The 19,580-nt window shown below is 39.0% G+C and overlaps 4 protein-coding genes across 7 annotated transcripts; 1 reads left to right on the top strand and 3 right to left on the bottom strand.

Moving 5' to 3' along the window:
* Nucleotides 1–18: 18 nt before the first annotated feature.
* Nucleotides 19–3,213, bottom strand: LOC145496818 (glutaredoxin domain-containing cysteine-rich protein 1-like). Its single transcript, XM_081476568.1, has 4 exons — nt 2,783–3,213; nt 2,416–2,640; nt 1,243–1,308; nt 19–710 (listed from the first exon to the last, which is right to left on the bottom strand). Exons 1-4 carry the CDS (start codon nt 3,041–3,043, stop codon nt 537–539), a joined length of 726 nt encoding a protein of 241 aa, XP_081332694.1. The 5' UTR covers nt 3,044–3,213; the 3' UTR covers nt 19–536.
* Nucleotides 3,214–5,360: 2,147 nt separating this feature from the next.
* Nucleotides 5,361–9,374, bottom strand: LOC145498270 (cytidine deaminase-like). Its single transcript, XM_081478172.1, has one exon. It carries the CDS (start codon nt 7,786–7,788, stop codon nt 7,345–7,347), a length of 444 nt encoding a protein of 147 aa, XP_081334298.1. The 5' UTR covers nt 7,789–9,374; the 3' UTR covers nt 5,361–7,344.
* LOC145498269 (cytidine deaminase-like) lies at nt 9,371–10,499 on the bottom strand. The gene has a single exon (XM_081478171.1). The coding sequence runs from the start codon at nt 10,467–10,469 to the stop codon at nt 10,017–10,019; it is 453 nt and encodes a 150-aa protein (XP_081334297.1). The 5' UTR covers nt 10,470–10,499; the 3' UTR covers nt 9,371–10,016.
* A 48-nt stretch (nt 10,500–10,547) lies between these two features.
* On the top strand, nt 10,548–19,114 carry LOC145498268 (uncharacterized). Of its 4 annotated transcripts, none has more exons than XM_081478168.1 (8): nt 10,548–10,694; nt 13,041–13,297; nt 14,294–14,357; nt 15,809–15,939; nt 17,655–17,773; nt 18,104–18,236; nt 18,381–18,477; nt 18,621–19,114. In XM_081478168.1, exons 1-8 carry the CDS (start codon nt 10,631–10,633, stop codon nt 18,668–18,670), a joined length of 915 nt encoding a protein of 304 aa, XP_081334294.1. In that variant the 5' UTR covers nt 10,548–10,630; the 3' UTR covers nt 18,671–19,114. The 4 variants fall into 4 exon arrangements, with proteins under 4 accessions (XP_081334294.1, XP_081334292.1, XP_081334295.1 ...); XM_081478169.1 differs by adding an exon at nt 10,894–10,962 and having other exon boundaries at nt 10,636–10,709; nt 18,381–19,114; XM_081478166.1 differs by having other exon boundaries at nt 18,381–19,114.
* The last annotated feature ends 466 nt before the right edge of the window (nt 19,115–19,580 follow it).

Genomic DNA, 19,580 nt, shown 5'->3' with positions numbered 1-19,580 from the left:
TTCCGTACAAACCCGCAGGATCAGTTACATGGGCTCCGGGTACGAAAGAGGGCAGACTTCGGCCAAAAGTGAAAAGACAAATCCACTTTCAGTTTAATTAGTCTTTCTAGTTTAAACTTGGCAAAACATTTCGAAACAGTTTATTTCACATCTGTCTTGATTATTCTATTTCCACCAAAGTTGTTGGGTTTTAATCGATAACCCGCACCCTACATATTTTAAAACGTCCAGTTTTGGGACCGCTTCAGGTGTTCATGGCCGGCGTTCTAGGGTCGAGTAGTTTTAATAATGCTAATAGTCATTTTGTTTACAGGGTAGGAAGCCGCCAGTCTACCATAAGTTTTTACTCATTCATCAAAGTCGAACCAGCCGGCATAATTATAATATAATTATAAGCATTGATTTAGATGACTCCGCACGGCTGGAACTCAGACGAAGTACACCCGTTTTCTTTCTCCGTCTTTATAGTTTCGAGATTCTGGCCCGTGTTACCCTGTTGTTTGTCATTCTTGCTTATAACAGCAGATCCTGTTTGGTTATTTCGAACACTCTGGGCAGAGCTGCAAGCCGTTCTCATTGCACGCAATACATCGTAAAACATTTATCTCCCTTGAAATTCTTGTTTTTCGTGATCTCTTACTTCCATGACACTGCGTACAATTAATGTAGCGGAAACCACCACAGCCTGGGCATACGCCACTAGTCCGCCTCTGAAATGGAGATAATCATACCAGTTACCATGCTACCCCTGTCTATTGAATATAAAACGACTACGACAGACGTTACTGTCAAAAAATGTATTTAAAACTGAAAAGCGATGTCCTGTTTGAAAACAAGAAATCATATTTTCATGCAAATTATCATCAAGATCTTGTAGACTATTTCAGCTCCCTAATCAGTTCTATTCCGTTATTAAGGTGACTGAGATACCAACGGACTCGGAAAGTAAACTGCCTTGAAACACGATTTAGTTAGTAGAGGGAAACTATGAAAATAGTAGTTTGTGACAACACAGTCAGTTATAACCATGCATGGATACTGTTTTACCATACTTCCACCTTAAATGATTATAGCAAGATTTCCTATCATTGACGTACAACCTTCGATGTTTTCAGTTGAACGAGAGTATTTCATGAATCAAATACAAATTAATGTGTATCATATTGCAACTTGAAACAATATGTTTTGAGAGAAGACCGCTCTAACCATGATACACCTAACGAATGATATTTAGCTTCTTACCTCAAAGTTTTCAAGTAAAATTTTGAGTTCTCCAGTTTCATTTAAATGCTCCAGTTCTTTAACACCCTGGATAATAGAAAAACAGAGAAAGTCGTTTGCAAGGCATAATGTATTGCGCTAAAAGTAACAAAAAAGCCCGTTTTGTGTTAACACTGATCTGTACTTGTACTCAAATGTCTACCATCTTATTATTTTCGTAAAATTATGAATCAACGTGTGGGAGTGGAGTCGTTTTAGGCAGACAGTCGGAGCGGCAGCAGTTAGACTTAAAAGATTTGTTTTGTCTGTCGGTAACGCTCTTTATCAGTGTACAACTCCCACTAGAAGATATCTATACCTCCATCTTTCAATTTTAGTTCACCATTACGCAAGCTCCTCTTTCTACAATTTTCTATTTTTTTAATTACACTTAGCCTTAAAACTCTCGGCATCTGCCAAATTAGACGAAGGTCTATGCATCTCTTTGAAACTCGCCGGCAACCGGCAGCCTTTGGCTTTGGCATTGACTAAATAGCAAATAGTAACAAACGTGGTCAGTTCAAACGGACCAAGAGCAAAACATGTATTACGGCCAATGAATAACCGTTTTGAATGAAGTCACTGATATCGTGCACGGTTGGACTTTTGAAATAACCTTACATAAAATAGTATTATTGCTCTTTTATTTACTTCGTAAGGACTAGTTATAGGACTTATATAGTCATATGAATATGGACGCTCGCGAAAAATTCATGTCAACGAAAATAGATTCTTTACTGCTGGAATAGTGAGTGCTATAAAACATCGGCGTTCGCAGGATAATCCGCACAAAAAATCTTTTATCTTAATTTCCACAATTGACAATTCATCACTTTGTTATTACTGACACACACAAAAGATTGACGTGTAATTTGGCGACATGGGAATAGAAAGGACTTAAAAAAACATCATGAGCATTTAAGACAGGTTATTGTTAAGCTATAAAAACGAACTAAACCGCGTAGAAAGTTCCCACGTTATTTCTAATTTACGTCTAAATTGTAAATATATGCATAAAATATGAAAACACGGATTAAATACCTTGTGAAACAAGGACACAAGACCTCTGCCAGTCATTAAAAGAATCTGGCAATATTGTGGAACTAGCGAGGTGGGCGGCTCTTTGCCGGCAACATGTACTTTACATTATCTTACCCCTAGAGAAACGCCATTTACAAATACATGAGGAACGGAGGCGTTTTTGCTTGCCAGTCGCATGTCAAGTTGGCTTTGATAGTCTCTGTGCATAAATATATCTCGCTCGTCCACTTTAAGTCCCAGATTGTCAAATAATTTCCGGATGTACGCACACTCTTCCACTTTTGATCGAATTCCTCCCATTGAAGTAGTGTAAACAACGATCTTGCCTTCTTCGTTTTCCTGTAAATATTAGACAAAAGACGACATCGTCAGAAATATCGCACGCTTGGCATTTCTTATCACACGGATATATTAAACTGTTCGCATAAATAATTAACAACAAACGAATTTGTTTTGATTCGTAGGAGTTTCGTAGTCCTACCTCTGAAGTTTCTCCAACAAAGCTAAGTCTCAAAACTTCCTTCCGTTCTCTGATTATATTCTTGTATCCGCGTACAGTTCCTGTTGGTCCAAGGATTTGCGCCTTGGAAGAGCCCTGAATCGCTGTGCGAATCTGCTGCACTCCACTGCTTGGATTGTCTTGCGAAGTGGTCGAAGAATCTCCGTTTATGTGGTTAAAAGATGTGAGTTGGACGGAGTTTGCTGAGCCATGTTTCGGTGACATCTTGCTAAAACGAAACATCAGTGATAACGGCGGCGACTTAACAATCGTACATCACCGACAAGTCACTTTCGTTTCATCGTGACTCTTCAAAGTGTTCAAAAATAAGATGACATTGTGAGCTAACAATAGCTGTCCAATTGCGCTTTGTCAGTTGCTTTGTTTTCGGTCATTAAACTATGTTTCGCTCTTGCCACAGGATGAGGATGTCAAATTTTGATCTGAATAGCCTCATTCTTATTGGTCAAAATTTTAGTGCCCACACATGCATTAATTATATGTTACTCCTAACTCGTCCGGTAAAATATCACTCAAGAAAATACTAAACTTATTGCAAAAGACAAAAGGAGCTAAAAGGGAAGAATTATCTCGAATGTTTTGATTCAATTGTCATTAAACGCTTGAGTTGTTTTGTAAAAGACGTAACAGGCAACTTGAGAGTTTTGCACTGAGCGTGCTGAAAAGGAAATCATTGCTAACTGACAAGTAAATGAATGCAGAAAATGCTTTATCGAGTTTTTTTTGCATATTTGGGTTTTCTCTCTATATGCAAATAGACGTGCGGATGAAGGTGGTATAGATTTCGCAATATCTTGAGCTAACCAAACGGATGTTATCTTAAATTAAAACTTCCAATCTCGATGTAAACCGCACTTTTAATGTTAATTAACGCAGTCATAAACCCTAACAGCTTCTTTAGATAGCACAGCAGCTAATAAAGTTATAACTCCAGCTACTCACATGCTAACAGGTCCAGTACCAGTTTCATCGAAAGAATTAAGCAAGATCTGTCTGCGCTGGATCATGGTGCATCAAAAGAACCGATGAATCCATTCTGATCGTGGATTCATCGGTTTCTTTGATGCACCATGATCCAGACAGATCTTGGATCACTGATCCTGATCCAGATCACCCTAAAGGAACGCAGCCTAAATTGTCAGACACCCCAAAAAAGTAGACATAATTAAGGTCGGCGCTCACGAGGGGACTAGCCCCAGCGACTGGTTCTTGCAACAAGTCGCGGGGACAAGTCCCATCGTGTGAACTGGCCATTTTTGCTTCAAAATCTAGTCGCAGGGACCAAACTTTGGTTCCTACGACTAGTCCCACCAAACCAAACCAGTTTGAACTTTTGGGACAAGTCCCTGCGACTTGTTGCTCAAAACGCTTCGTGTGAACTGTTCGTAGGACAAGTCCCTGCGACCAGTCCCTTCAAGTTAACTCTTCAGGGGACTAGTTGCAGGAACTAGTTGCAGGAACTATAGTCTCAGGGACTACTGCCAGGGACTACTCGGCCCCTCGTGCGTGCCGACAGTAAACTACATGTATGTTAAATGAATGAATGCCGTGAGCGCTTAAAATTAGCAGTCAAAACTGCCAAAGAACAAATACAAAACTAATGTTATTGTCATGACACAAGTACCGATTAGCTAGTAGTTGAAATGCAACGTCACGGTAAGAACAGTCGCCATTTTTCGGCTGTCCGTTCAGTTCTTATGGTACAACAACAACAACAACAAAAACCTTTATTAACGTGTCTGGGGTATTTAGCATTGCTGCCAATAGTTTTAGCATTTTGCTGGTAGTTTTAGCATTTTGTGTCGGTCTTCCCTCGCTAATGATAGCAGCAAATCTTCATAGCTTAGCTTCATCATTCAGTACTTGTTATCTGCTATTCAGAATTTGTGTAGCAAGTAGATCCAACAGAAGGTATTTCAAAAGTGTTCTGCGATAGACTTTTCCAACGTATTCACCAAATAAAAACTTGAATAAGGAATGATCAGGGCTGTAGCCAGAAAGAAGTTTGACTGAAGCAATGTACATGCTTAAATTCTCTTCCTGGGTATTTAAGAGTGTGACTTATCAGTGATGACTATAAACAACGAAAACGAAAAAATATGACTGAGGCAAGTCTGTTACTAGCTAGCTAGGGCTCTGGTGATCTCAAATGATATCTAAAACCGAGGCGGAAAAGGCTCTACTCCACTGATATAAGGCTGTTCAGCAACTGTTGGAGGCACCTTTTGATATTTCGATTCTAAGCAACCTTTTGAATTCTACCCATTTGAAGAAATCGGAGCTAGCAGCGTTGAAGTTTCCAAATATTAACCGGGGGCCATGCGACGCTTCCGAACATTTCTGAATTCAGTTTCTGAATCTTGCCAAAGACGATCAACCACTTCTGAGAAAGATGGTATCTCTTTTGAAAGAGCATTTTTTTTAAATGATACTTTTAAATGATCACCTTTGAAGACAAACGATAAATAGGGCCAGAAAGCGTGAATAGAAATGTTGCTATAAGTTGTTCAAAACTCAAGTAAAACCACGACCTGCTGGCGAGTGCTTTCACTATTAAGTTTTGGATTTTCATGATGACTTTTCCATCCTCTACGTTCTAATATTAAGCGTGTACACTATGGAAAAGTGTAGCTAAGTGGGGTCTATTCAGAGTTTTCCTCTAGAAGGAAAATGAGAGTGAAATTACGTGCATGCGACAAGTCGCAATAACGAACTTTAACAACAGAAATTTAAATCAGAAGTAAAATTCTGGCGATAAGTAGGATTCCATGTTTTGTTATGGCGGACTTCACTGCAAATTCTCCACGTAGACCCCCACCCCTCCCCCTGTACGTCGAATCTTCCTGAAGGTCTGGAGGAGCTGTGATCAATCAACCAGAGATATTTTCAGGAGGAACTAGCCTTGAATAAATCATGTGTCTTCGGTACCACCTTTTTCTCGCGCTTAGGCCTTATCGCCTGACAGTCTAGGAAATACATTGAAATGTGGGTTCCCTCTCTAGCTATTGTAATTTATTCATTCTTTCAATTACTTATTCATCAATTCATGTAATCTAGTGGACCTTAAAAAAGGTTATACTGATTGATAAGAAATGAAGACTTCCTTGAAATCCTTTTCTTATTTCTAGAAACAGTCCTACCTGATGTATTTTATTTTATGAATTACTCAGTAAGTGTACTATATTATGTTCATGGGTAAGACAGCTGTTGGCTAAAGAGGGATAGAGGCAGGTGAAGATATCTTTATCTTAACCGGCCATCCCATTTTGTCACGACACAATGATCTCTAACTAAAGTAAGCAGTGAACAATCACTGTATCAGTGTAAATGAATCTAAAACTTCTGCTAAAATTTTTCAAGGTGTGTCTGGGAAAGGGTACACTACTATAAAGAACATGGCTCTTTGCCAATCTTGTCATCAACCCCCCTTTCTTCCACATCCTTTCACCAGGAGAGTGATTACCTAAGTCAAGTCATTGTATACAGTTACCACCAGGGATTTGAAACCTAGGCATGCCCCTGTTTGGAACAAAAAGCCCCTTAACCACACCCTATATAGGACAACACCCTTTATTCCAGAACCCTTTTTGGGACAAAGACCTAATGCCCTGCTAAATATCAGCAAACATTTTAGAACTTGAATCGATGAGTACTGCTCCATATAAACCATATTTAATGATAACAATCACATAACCAACCCTGTTAAGGAAAGACTTACATACATTTACATTGCCAGTCCAGTATCAAGTCCCCACACAGGCCATATAATCCATCCAGGGGTGTAGCTACGGAAGTCCTGGAGTTCCCGTGACCCCCACCCCTTTTGTAAGCCTTTTCTAAGCAAACAACCTACAACAGGTGTCGAAAATGACATGATAATCTGGTGAGTACCCTCACTTTGACACAGTGTGGCCCTCCTTTAAAAATCCTGAATATGCCCCTGCCTTCCTCCTCCCAAAGTCCTGGCTTGCCTTGGTGGACCTTGACAAGTCACCAATCAGAAACAATATTACATGAATTAAAATCGCATACAGTCAAACCAAGTGAAGCGTACCCCTCAAGATTACATGAATGAATTGATTGTTTGAATATTGAACCCACTAATCGTTTCAAGAATACAATAATGAATTGATTATTTGAATATTGAACTCACTATTTATTTCAAAAATCAATATTAAATTGATTTTTTTGAACATTAAACCCATTAGCCGTATTCTTGGAACGACTAATGGGTTCAATTTTCCAATAATCAACTTAGTATTGCATTCTTGAAATGACTGGCGGGTTCACTATTCAAATAATCAATTCATTAATGTAATCTTGAAGGGTACGCTTCACTTGGTTTGACTATAACACATGCTTATGTTTCACATCAGAATTTAAGAAAACACTGTGTTCTCTGCCAACCCGACGACCCTTAGCTACCATGAAGACATGTTGATCGGTTACTTGCGCAATGTTCAGTTCTGCTCAGTTCTTACTTCTCAGCTGAGATCGATACTAGGGAAAAGATCACCCTGACTTTATTTCTTCAACTTTGCTCTCTCCAAATCCTCAGATGTGAATGTCATTGGTAACAGCTCTGAAACACTCAATTTCTTGTAAGACAGGTCTGACTTAACAAGGTACACATCACAATCCAATCCAAACTCCGCTATAACTTGTCTGCAGTCGCCACAAGGAGCGATAAATTTTTCTGTATCACTTGATATGGCAATGGCAGAGAATTTTTTAAAGCCCATACTCACAGCCTTTACTAAGGCAGTTCTCTCAGCACAAATCGTCAATCCATAACTTGCATTTTCCACGTTACAACCATCGATGATCTCTCCAGTGTCAGTCAGCAAAGCTGCGCCGACACGAAACTTACTGTATGGCGAATGAGAATGTTGCTTGGCTTTAATGCTTCGTTTCAGTAAGGATGTCAGCGTTGATTCTTGGTAACTGTTAGTGAAACTCTTCTCCATTCCAGGCACGTCTGTATAAAACCAACGATCTATGAATGCTTGTCAGTCTGTTCCTGTCTGTTCCGAGTATCAATCTCATCCCCAGGGCCAACGCGTTTTCAGTCAGCGACGACCAAAGTATCGTCCCTTCCCTTGGTTCTCCATGTCCTCCTAGTACATTTTGGCACGCATGCTTGGTGGCCATGTTGTCCCCTTTCTTTGCCTAGTTGCGGTGATCACAATTTGTTTCAGGCCACCGTAAAAATTCCAAGTCCGACTCGGCTTTTACAACTTTATAAGGGGTTTTGGGTGGGCTCAAAAGTGCGCGGGGGGAGGGGGGTGGGGCGGGGAGCGTAGCGGGCTTGTAATCGGTTTATATAAAAATAATTTTATTTAACAATAAAAAGATCCTTCACCCTAATAAAAACGTCTCGAAATGACCTGATAAAAAAATAACTGGGGACTAACATCCTCCAGTTTGTTATAGATGTTTTCAATTTGTTGATTTTATGTTTTAAAGGCACAAGACATGGAAGTAAGGAAACAAATACACAAAACACAGAGTTTATGATACGGTGTTTCCTCATGATGGCAACCAATAAAGGGGTGTGTCGAGAATCATCATGAAACGGCAAAATGATTAAATGGCACTATGGAGATGTAGCCGTGGAAGGGGGAATACTGCAGTCCACTCCAAGGTTCAACCCCTTACCCTTTTGTATACCATTTTGAAAGAAAAGGTAGCTGTTTTGAATACCTTTTATTGAAGAGGTACACTTTAGACATACTGCTATAACTGGCCTCTCCACATAGGCCATTACCGGGAATAATTCTTAGGGGGTAAGAGTCAATGTGGCATATGGATGTCTCTTTGATGTCACTTCTCATCATCTTGGGGTGTTAAAACAAGATTTGCACGGCTATAGGTTATTTTAGTTAGCTTGTTTGACCTAAACACTATAGGGTAAATGACCTAAGTTCACTCAAAATTATCTCACTTAAAAACCTCAGGGAGGGGGTTGGGGGGAGGAAAGAGCCAGTAAAAAGTGAGGGGAATACTTGTTAAAAACTGTCTGAAAAAGAAACCCAAATGTTACCAGAATCCAGAGCACAGTCTTACTGTCCTTGTTTTTTCATCAAAAATGGTCACAGGTTCTCTAATCAAGAAATTCACAATAGCTAATTTACTCTAGGGAGACCATAGACAGTAATTTTGGCAGTGTCATCTTTTTTTTTATCAGAGAATATTTCAGGGGCAGATCTAGGGGGACGATGCAGGGGGTGCACACCCCCCTCCTGAGATGAAGCCTTCTTCTTCGTATTTGCTTTTGAAGTTTGTTTACCTCACCAGTCAGTTATGCCATTCCTTAGTGGTGCACCTCCTCCTAAGAAAAATCCTCGATCTGCCCCTGTATTTGCATTAATTGTTCCAATTGACTAGGACAGTCAGACCATCCACCAAGGCACTTCTGACAAAGTTAAAGACATGTTTCTTGAATCTTATACGACTTTGTGGGCATTATTTTGACCCTGATAAGTCTTGCATTACCATAATGAAATTCTTTTTTTGCTGCCTGACCCTCCCATATTTACTAAAGAGATACTAAAAAAGGGGAGCTAAAGAAGCAAAGATTGCTCCTTACTTGCTTGAAGAGGGAGGCAAAATATTTTGGTGTAGTTTGGGCCTCTTTTTTAATAAAAGGGAGCTGATCTGCTGATAGTGTATAATTAGTGAAACTAAAACCTAAAACTGCAGAGAAGCAGACTACATAAATGTCTTAAAACAACACAGAGAAGACTATAAATTAGACCCTCTCTGGCCCAGGAAATCTTCACTATCTTGTGAACTTCCGTTAGTTTACTTCCCACTAAACAGTGGGTGAACGATAATACAGGTTTGACTGTCTTCACAATACACCACAATTGCCGGTATTTTATTTTCCAGTCTCTGTCGAACCCAGTCCCTCTTTAGTTCGCCAGGCAAGGAATGGCGTTGCGTGATGATTTCAAGCGATGTGACAGACGCCTTGTTGTATCTGCGTGTATTTTCCCCAAGATTTTGCGAGTAGTTTCCATGTGCAGTCTCGCACTGAACGCAAATTTCATAAAACCATCGATCATATTTGTCGTTTTCGGCAAGAGCTTGGGCATGACAATGCACATCCCCACCACGTGCGTTGATCAACGTTGCGCAACGTTAGCTTTATAGCTGAAGTTCAGTTTATAAGAAAAACATTCATGATTAGATGCTATTTCTTCATATTTGCTCTCTCCAAATCTTCGGATGTGAACGCCATTGGTAACAGCTCTGAAACACTCAATTTCTTGTAAGACAAGTCTGACTTAACAAGGTACACGTCACACTCCAATCCAAACTCCGCTATAACTTGTCTGCAGGCTCCGCAAGGAGCGATAAATTCCTCCATATCAGTTGTGATGGCAATGGCAGGGAATTTTTTAAAGCCCATACTCACGGCCTTTACTAGGGCAGTTCTCTCAGCACAAATCGTCAATCCGTAACTTGCATTTTCCACGTTACAACCATCGATGATCTCTCCAGTGTCAGTCAGCAAAGCTGCGCCGACACGAAACTTACTGTATGGCGAATGAGAATGTTCCTTGGCTTTAATACTACGTTTCAGTAAGGATGTCAGCGTTGATTCTTGGTAACTGTTTGTACAATCGTTGTTTATTCCTGCCATATTATGGCCTGACTGTTGATCCTTGAATTATGACATTTGATGTTGTGTGACGCAAGACGGACTGTAACCAAGACCACCACGATCACATGGTTGAACGTGGCACAGTCGTCTGCGTACACTGAGGACTGGACCCGATCTAGAACCGCTGTTTTGGCGACAATATGGCCGCTTGGTCCTCCGCAGTCCTTCGCCTTGTTCATCAATTGAATAACTTTACACGACCAGGTAAGTCGCCTTGGAGTAAATTTTATGAAATTCTTGCTTACCTGCAACATTTCGTGTACCACTCTTCGTGTGCTGAGCACGAGAACTGAGTTTGTTAGCGTGAGGAACTGATAAGACGCTGATAAACATCTTCACATTTACATGAGTTAAGTCGGTAAGCTTTATTATTTCTTGTTGTTGCATATATTAAACAGTTGAGATGGCTTATAAAAGCTTATTATAAGTATAGTTTAAAGGAAAAAGGCTACCGCACCTAGACAGAGAACTGGTAAGAATGCTACCTGCAGCATGTGAGCTACAGGATTTTTTCAAAAAAACTAATTTGCTATAGTAGAATTCTTCTGGTATACTAATGCAAATGCTGTAATCTGATTGGCTGAGCTACTCGTATACTATCAGTCATAAGAGTGCAGTGGCTAGATGTACATAATGTCTGGGGGGGAGGAGGGGAGGGAATTCCATATAAAAAAGATGGGGGTGCTCATTGTAACTTTTAAGGGTTAAAAAGTAGTTTTGGTGCCTCTTAGGCTCTTCAACCTTAGATGGTCCACAGCACTGCAGGCGCTTTCTTGGTACCCTTCAGGATACGGAGCCGAAATAAGTACGACAGGAGATATTTGGTATTAGAGGCAAAAGGTCTTGTTTTAATTGTAATTGGTACCTCTTAGGGGTGAAAAAATTTTAAGCCATGCCCACAAAGCAGGATCTTGGTACCTCATATGTTTTTTTTTTCAGAATATCTGATGAGCACCCCTTCTTTTTTATATGGGATTTCCCCTGGGAGCATAATGGCTTTGTTTTCTACTTTCTCTAATGTTTTGAGGAAGATTTATCACTGGATAATTTAACTCTGAAGAACACTAAAGAAAGGAAACTGACCGTTATGCAATTTAAAAACCTAAAAATTTTTTAATGCACCAATGAGTGTGTATGCACAGCTGCAAGTTTTGAATAACAATTCAATCCATGCAATTTTGCTATTTACACTGTAGCATGAAGTTGAATACTGCGTTGAGAAATGATTCGTCTTAAAAATTTTGAAGGAAATGTAGTAATAATTCTTCTAATTAAAAATAATTAGATTATTTGTTCTCAGTTTTATATGAGTTGATAGTTGATTTGGCCTTTAGTCTCATTAACTATCACTTGTTATAGTTCACCACTAAATTTTCGCTGATTCTCATTGGTTTAAACTGATCACGTGACGTGATAGTGTTCATCCGCGGAGAGACACTATCAGCCCATAGTACCTGTCCCAGGAAAATACCTGGATGGACAGTACTTGTCTGTGAAAAATTTTCTGTAAACAAGCAAGCTTATTAAAAAATAAACAATTGAAATTGTATTAAGTGGGTTTTGTTTATTTTCCTTTTTAAATTTTACGTTTGGCTCTCACGGCTTTCATCTAAAAGAGTTGAAAATAATTCAATTTGATTTTTGAACTGGTGCATGGAAGAAAATTTAGTGGTGAGCAATAAAGACAATACAGTGTTTATGTTTCGGAACTAAACTAGCATATTTGCCCTTGAAATTTTGCTTCTTGGGCAAATATTTGTTTTAAGAACATCAAATTTCCAAGAGGCAACTATCAGCCAATAGTTCCCGAGACATGAACACTCTATTGTTTAAATAGAGATCTTGAGCTTGTAATCTAATCATATTGTTGTTAAGTAGTTATGTGCCTAGCAATGTTAAGCATGAGGGTGTTTTAGTGGAGAGGGGTTGGCACTGGAATAGCACACTTGTTTAATATTTCCTTTGTAGTCAATGGTTGGCTTGTGGGAAAGTTTTTACAGTTGCAGGAGTGAAGTTAACAGTACAACATCACAGAACATGATAAAACAATTTTAGTTGTAATTGCTACAGAATAATAGCAGCAACCTGATCTTTACATAACCTGTTATTGTTAAAGTGAGTGTGTGTATATTGTTACATGTCCCATAGAATAGTTCATGCTTTCCATAAGTAACTACACTGCCTGTAACAGTATGTTATGAAGACTTCTTTCAAGATTACCCAGACAAAACGTTTCATAGGAAAATTGGGACCCAAGTCTCAGAGGGAAACTTTTGATTGACCCTATTCCACAGTATGAACAGTTTGAACAGCTATAATAACCCCACATTTCTGCAGTTCCACTATTCTGGAATATCCAGAACGTATTACAAGCATTCTGCCAGAGTGCCCAGACGTCCTCTTTGTGTCTCATACATGTACTGTAGGTATTAGAGCAAGTAGGGTACAGGGTCAGAAAATGAATTCATGGCATGTTACCTCCTCACAATCAAAAGTCTTCATTATTGTGTTGTATATTATTGTCCACTAACTGACTGGTCTGGTTAACAGGTTCCTCCAAGTTATCTTGCAAGCCTTTCCTTGTTGATGGCATCCAAGTGGGTTACATTTCACCACAAATTTCCAGCTTCATTAGCTCTTATAGTGACGTATTTGTGATGGTTAAAGGAAATGATGGTGAAATTACACATGTTGCTTTGACTCTAGAACTTAAGAATTTCACAGAAAGAACCCAAAAAATTGCTGAGGTCATGGAAGATCTGAGACTTAAGGATGTGTTTAGTACTTTAAAGGGATGGAGAAATGAGGCAAGTTGAAATTTGTGTTAATAGAATTATGTTACCACTGTATACAGTCATGTACATGATGCACACTTAAAAAAATCTTCCAATTTGTGATCACATACACATTTTGTACTTTCTTTTTGCCAAAGAAATATTTTAAGTGTTATGAAAACCAATGCATACAATTCTTGTGTGGTCCAAAACAACAGAGGAAAACCACCATTGACATGTAAATTATAATGCTGTGGATTCTAGTCAGTATAAAAATGTGGGTACATCTTTTCAATTTGGCTTAACTAGTTTGTGGAGGGTTGTTGATAGTTTGGACATTCACTAAGTTAACATACTTTATGTTGGCATGGTAGCAAGATTAAATGTAACGAACTTGGTATCTCCTAGTCAACTCAGTCAGACAGTGTTATGTTTCTATTAACTGCGTGTGACTTAAGACAAGAAATTAGTAGGCAAGTCCAGTTATGATTTGTACGTTATCACTGAGTTACATCCATTTGCAACTGAACCTTATGCATAGGAAATCCTGTGCACAGTTTAAGTACATGATTATGCATGACTAAGATCCTAGTTTAATCTTCCTGTTTATCTCTATCCACCAGCAGCAGCAGCTGAGTAGGGTAGGTAAGGTTAAGTCTGCATATGAGCCAAGTGGCCCACCAGGCCGGAGCTTATCCCGGTTTCTGTAGCATGAAGTGACTAGGGGTATTTCTACTCTCCCCTGGATGGGATGCTAGTCCATCACAGGGTTACCCCCAGCATAAAGTTCACTGGTACCCATTTATACACCTGGGTGGAGAGAGGCACTGTGAGAGTAAAGTGTCTTGCCCAAGAACACAACACAATGTCCCCAGCCAGGGCTCGAACCCGGACCGCTTGACCTGGAAACGAGCGCACTAACCATGGTGCCATCGCACCTTCCGCAGCAGTTGGGTAGACCCTTTTGAAATAAAATGCTCTCAGGTTTCATGTTATATTGGTCTAACTTAAAGTGGTTTTATTTTCAAGATGTATCCTGTCATGCCTTCATTTGACAGCAAACCGTATTTTATGATGGAGAGATCAGCCACCTGTGAGTCAACTGTCATGAAAATTTTTTTTTCTCTATGAAGTAGAGAGTTTTCATGATTTGGTCGTAGATGTTACTACTATGTCATTATGACAGTCATTTAATTCTATGAATTCAAAGTGAAAATTTTGTCATGGACAAGCAGCTACAAAGAAAGTATTTAGTGTCCCTGATCAAAGTCAAACTTGTTACCTTCCACATACTGTTCAGATGCTCTGCAGGAGATTAATGCCAAGATTAGATCATTTATTTTAACAAATTATACTGGTCACGTGACTATAGACTACGAGTAGTCCCTCTTTCGCTTAGTCCGTCGTGCATGACGCGAAAGAAATTCGCGAGAAAAAAATGGCTGCGCGAAATCCTGGGGTCTAGGAGCACGCGAAAGGAGGGACTACCGCCTAAGCCCAAGAGTTTGCCCTTTCACGGCCGAGTGATTTTTCGGTGTAGGATTTCTCATCTTGATGTCCTCTTATTATCGCCTGTTATCAATAGCCCCGGGAGATCTGAATAAAATTGCTCTACTCTACTCTTCAAGAAGCCAGGCAAAAACATATGCCGTGAGAAGTATATCTTCGTTCAGTGTTTGTTCAGCGAAACTGTCGAAGAAGGTTTAAAAAGAAGACGGCGAATGAGGCCTCTTGTAACGATTTTCGCTGCGTCTAAAAGTTATTGCGAAAATTTCAATAGACTTTCAACCAAGAATTTACATTATACATTATACATTATACATAGGAGATAATCCAACTGCAGTGAAATGTTTGCCAATAGCAGCGGAAAATTTCAGGTGAATGTCCGGTGTCAAGTGAGAGTCCGGTTCAATCTTTCAAATGGACGGGAGAAAGGTCAAGCTCAGTGAATTTATATTCGCTGACTTAGACGATGCTGTTGAGCGGCGAAATCACTAACACGCTCGCAGTCGGGGTGGAGGCAGAAAGCTTTGCCAAACAAAACACTAGATAAATTTAAATCTTTCCAAAGCGCCTGTTGGCAGATTCGCAAGAACATCACAGCTTGCGAAGCGCGATTCCAACGCTTCGATTTGCTCTGGTACCGCTTCGATTTGCTTCGGTTCCAAAACATTCCTGCAAGACGTCACAGGTATCTCGAATGTTGACAACACGTTGTCAACGCTCCTAACATAAGCCAATCATATTTTTGCGTTGTGAGAGCAACGCATAATTCAAACTCTTGGGCTTAGGCGGTAGTCCCTCCTTTCGCGTGCTCCTCGCCTCCAGGATTTCGCGCGGCCACTTTTTTCTTGCGGTTTTCTTTCACGTCACGCATGACGGACTAAGCGAAAGAGGGGCTACTCGTAGTCTAACGTGACTATAAAGTCATTTACATTTTCTTAGCTATTCTGAACAGATCCTTGCTGTTAGGAGCTTTGCAGTAAATACTACTTATACTGAATAATTTTATTAATTTATTCTTTGCTTGTCTGTTCTTGTCAGGCCTGTTAGGGACTGTGCGGTATGGTGTTCATGTAAATGGTTATTACACAGATGAAAGCGGAAACATATATATGTGGTTGGCGAGAAGAAGTCCTACCAAACAAACCTGGCCAGGCAAACTGGATCAAATTGTAAGATGAAGTCATTAGAAATGTAGACTAAGAGAACTTAACTCTTTGCAATTATGTATACTACAGTCGAACCTCGATTATCCGTACCTCGATTATTCGGATTTCTCGATTATTCGGACTTTTTCTCTAGTTCCAATTTTGGCATGAATATTTATTAGTCATGATCAAGATCCGTAGCAATATTCTTCTTAAAACTATAGCACTGAACAGCGCAGTCAAAAGCAAGTTTGCTTTGCTTTAAAAAGCAGCACTCACACATGCCGTAACTAATGAAGAACACTCGAACGAGTTTTGATTGGTTCACAGTTGAGTGGTTCAAGATGTACAGTAAACCATATTGTTTTCCAAGCGATTTGTAAAAGTGTTGTTTCACGATTAAATGTTGCTTTATTTAAATAGTTTTGTTCTTCATTAATATTCATATTTTCGATTATCCGGACCCTCGATTATCCAGACTATTTCGTCCGGTCCCAATGAGTCCGGATAATTGGGGTTCGACTGTAGCTAATAAGGAATTGCAAAAAAGTGCAAAATTCTATTCAGTGGGAACAAAGAAATTGTGGTGTAAGCTGAGTGACTTGATTCCACTGTGAGTTCTAGTTGTTCCTATGACATAATGAATGTACAATAATGAATAATGCTGGTGTCAAATAATCATAGTCATGTTAACTACTGATGCAGATGGACAAATTTAAGAGATCTTGTCCCAGGATTGCAATAGTGTTAAATTTGAGTGGACCTTTCAGCCTTCTGCCCCCACAAAGTATGATTTAAGATCTCACTAAAATGAGCACAGCTGAGGAAAAGATCCTGTGATCTGTTGTGTTATAAATTGATAAATAGAACCTCTGTACAGGGGGTTTAAATTTAAAGGAATACTCAAAAAGTTCATGTACATTTATTTATTATTATTATTTTTTGATTTGCTATACAAACAAAAAATAGAATTAGAGTACAATGATTAAGAAATGACAAAAATTAATATTAATACAAGATTACAATGAGGATGCAAAACTACAATATACATGTATATATTAAAGGATAGAAAAAAAGTGCAAGGGAACCTAATAAAAACCATGGGACTAAATTCTTGTCATACTCTACATTTCTTTCTGCTCTTATCACTTTCTTGCCTGCTTTATACCAAGTATATAACCCTTAACGTATTGTTTTGTTCTGTTGTAAAGTACACAAGGAAGTGAAGAGAGCATGAAACAAGTGTAGAGAAAATGCAGGTGAGTGTTCTTTGCTCTTGTCCCTTTGTGTGTTAAAACAGGACAATGTGGACATTCTGATTAAGGCTGTATCATCCATTTTATTAGTTGAAGAATTAATTACTTACTGTTTTAATCTTCTATTATCAGCATGCAGAATGGCATCAAACCAGAATTAAGGAAATTACCTTAGGGAAAGCTCTATGTTTCTGTTAAATAACCATAACTGACCATGCTAATACAAACAGTTTTGAAATTTTCATAATTTGGATGACTCACATCCATTCTCAGTTTTGGTAATAGCAATAGAATTATGTCACAACTTACACAACACCTAGAAGTTTTTGTTTCCTCTAACTGAAACTGACAGTGAAAAGGGAAATACTGGTAATTAAATTTACTTTAACTTATTCTGACAAACTCCAATTCAATGTGCCATTAATGGGGCTTTGTTTTGTTTTTCTTTATGTGCACTAATATACACGTAATCTCTGACTTTAGGTGGCTGGTGGCATGATCTGCGGGGAAGGAATTCAGGAGACACTGATAAGAGAGTGTGCAGAAGAGGCATCTATACCAGAGGAGCTCGCTAGGACAGCTACATCAGCTGGATGTGTTAGGTACTGCTCTCCACCTGCATATGCACTTAGCTTGCAGGGCCACAATAGTTTCTCCTATGCTAAACAAGTGTATCTGGGTGAGGGCAGTCCTGAAACTGAGTGTTGTTGGTGGTGATTGACACGCTGACAACCTGAGCAGAGGTCATCTTCAGGATCAAGTGAAATTACCAATGAATTATTATAACACTTTTTCTTGTATCCCAATTTATAGGCCTCCATTTAGCATCACTAATGGATATTTTTGGTACAATTTCATGGAATGCCAACAATAGAAATCTCATCTTAATATCCGTCTATATTTTTTGTTTTCTTTCCTTTGTTACTCACCAGTTACTTCTTTGAAGATGAGAGAGGCTTATTTCCAGAAGTGCAGTTTGTTTGTGACTTAAAACTGTCTCGCGACTTTCAACCAGTGAACAGTGACGGGGAAGTTGGTGAATTTTATTGCTGGTCAATGGACAAGGTGTGTTGTTTGAATCTGTATCACAGAATATTAATTTTACCTATGTCTACAGGCTGTTCCTACAGCGGAAATTACTCCTTATAAGAAAAAAAATTGTTCTGCCCTGTCTGATAACTTGAATATTTTTATTTTTCTTTGTAACAGGTGAAAGAGAAAATGGCAACGGATGAATTTAAACCAAACTGTGCTCTTGTTGTGCTTGACTTTATGATTCGCCATGGCCTTATTACACCAGACAATGGTGAGGTGGTAGCTTCCGTAATCTTTTACTTTGTTGCAGTACTTCCATTATGCCAACTGTTTGTAACACTTGCTTGGTAGTGGTTTAATCAGACTACTGGTAATTGACTTTGAGTTTTTTGACAGTTGTTTTTCTTGTTGCAGAACCTCATTATGTTGACTTTGTACTTGGTTCTCACAAACCACATTTCTAATGTGTGAATATCTGTTAAAGAAGTTGAACATTTAAAAAGAAGCCGGATATTTCCATGAGGAGAGAGCTGGTATAAACTGTACACAGTTTCATAACCAAGGAAACTGGAGACTGGAGACAATTTGGTAGAGAGATATTATCTCTAGTGGGCTCTCCAGTGTTCATTGAGGAAACCAGAGCATTGGTTGAAGTTGAAGGGAAAAAAGAAACCATCAATAAACAGTTCATTATGAGCTTTTCTTTCTCTTTTGATGAAAGTGGCCATTTCCATGAAGTCAAAACCATTTACTAGGTAAAATTCCGAGTTGATAATCTATCACCAGGCTCCAAGTCCCTTGGAAATAATGCCATACCAGTGTACCAGTGAGCTGTGTAACAAGCACACCATTCTCATTACAGACACTGATCTACCATTCAGTGTTTGTGTTAAGTAGATTCCACTGTACCGTTATCATGGAAGTCATTGGCACAGGCACAGCCAAAGCCTGCACTGTAAAAATGGCCAACACAAAATTGGCAAAATATAGATGCTGACTTTGTTTGGTAAATTTTATGCAACAAATATACTTTGTAAAGAATTTTTAGAATAAAAACAACTTTCTTTTAATTTACAGAGTGTAATGCTGTTTTTAGTCTGGGGCAATTTGAAGCAAAGCACTGGCTTGTTAGAAGAAGTACAACAGTCACACAACCAGCCATAACAATCAGTAAATATCAGTAACAATAAATAAAGAGAAACTAAAATCCATGTGACTAACAATCACTAACAAACTGTTACAATCAGAAAGAATCTGTAGCATCTGTAAACTTTAAGACAGATTCTTATCCATAGAGACAGACCTGTCTGTCTTTAGAGAAAGATAAGTATTTAGAGAATAGTGGAATCCCAAATATCACTAGCTTGCCAAAAT

This window comes from Orbicella franksi, chromosome 9, assembly GCF_964199315.1.
Source record: "Orbicella franksi chromosome 9, jaOrbFran1.1, whole genome shotgun sequence".
NCBI classification, from domain to species: domain Eukaryota; kingdom Metazoa; phylum Cnidaria; class Anthozoa; order Scleractinia; family Merulinidae; genus Orbicella; species Orbicella franksi.
Note: the sequence above shows the minus strand (reverse complement) of the source record. Positions and strands in the feature narration are given on the sequence as shown.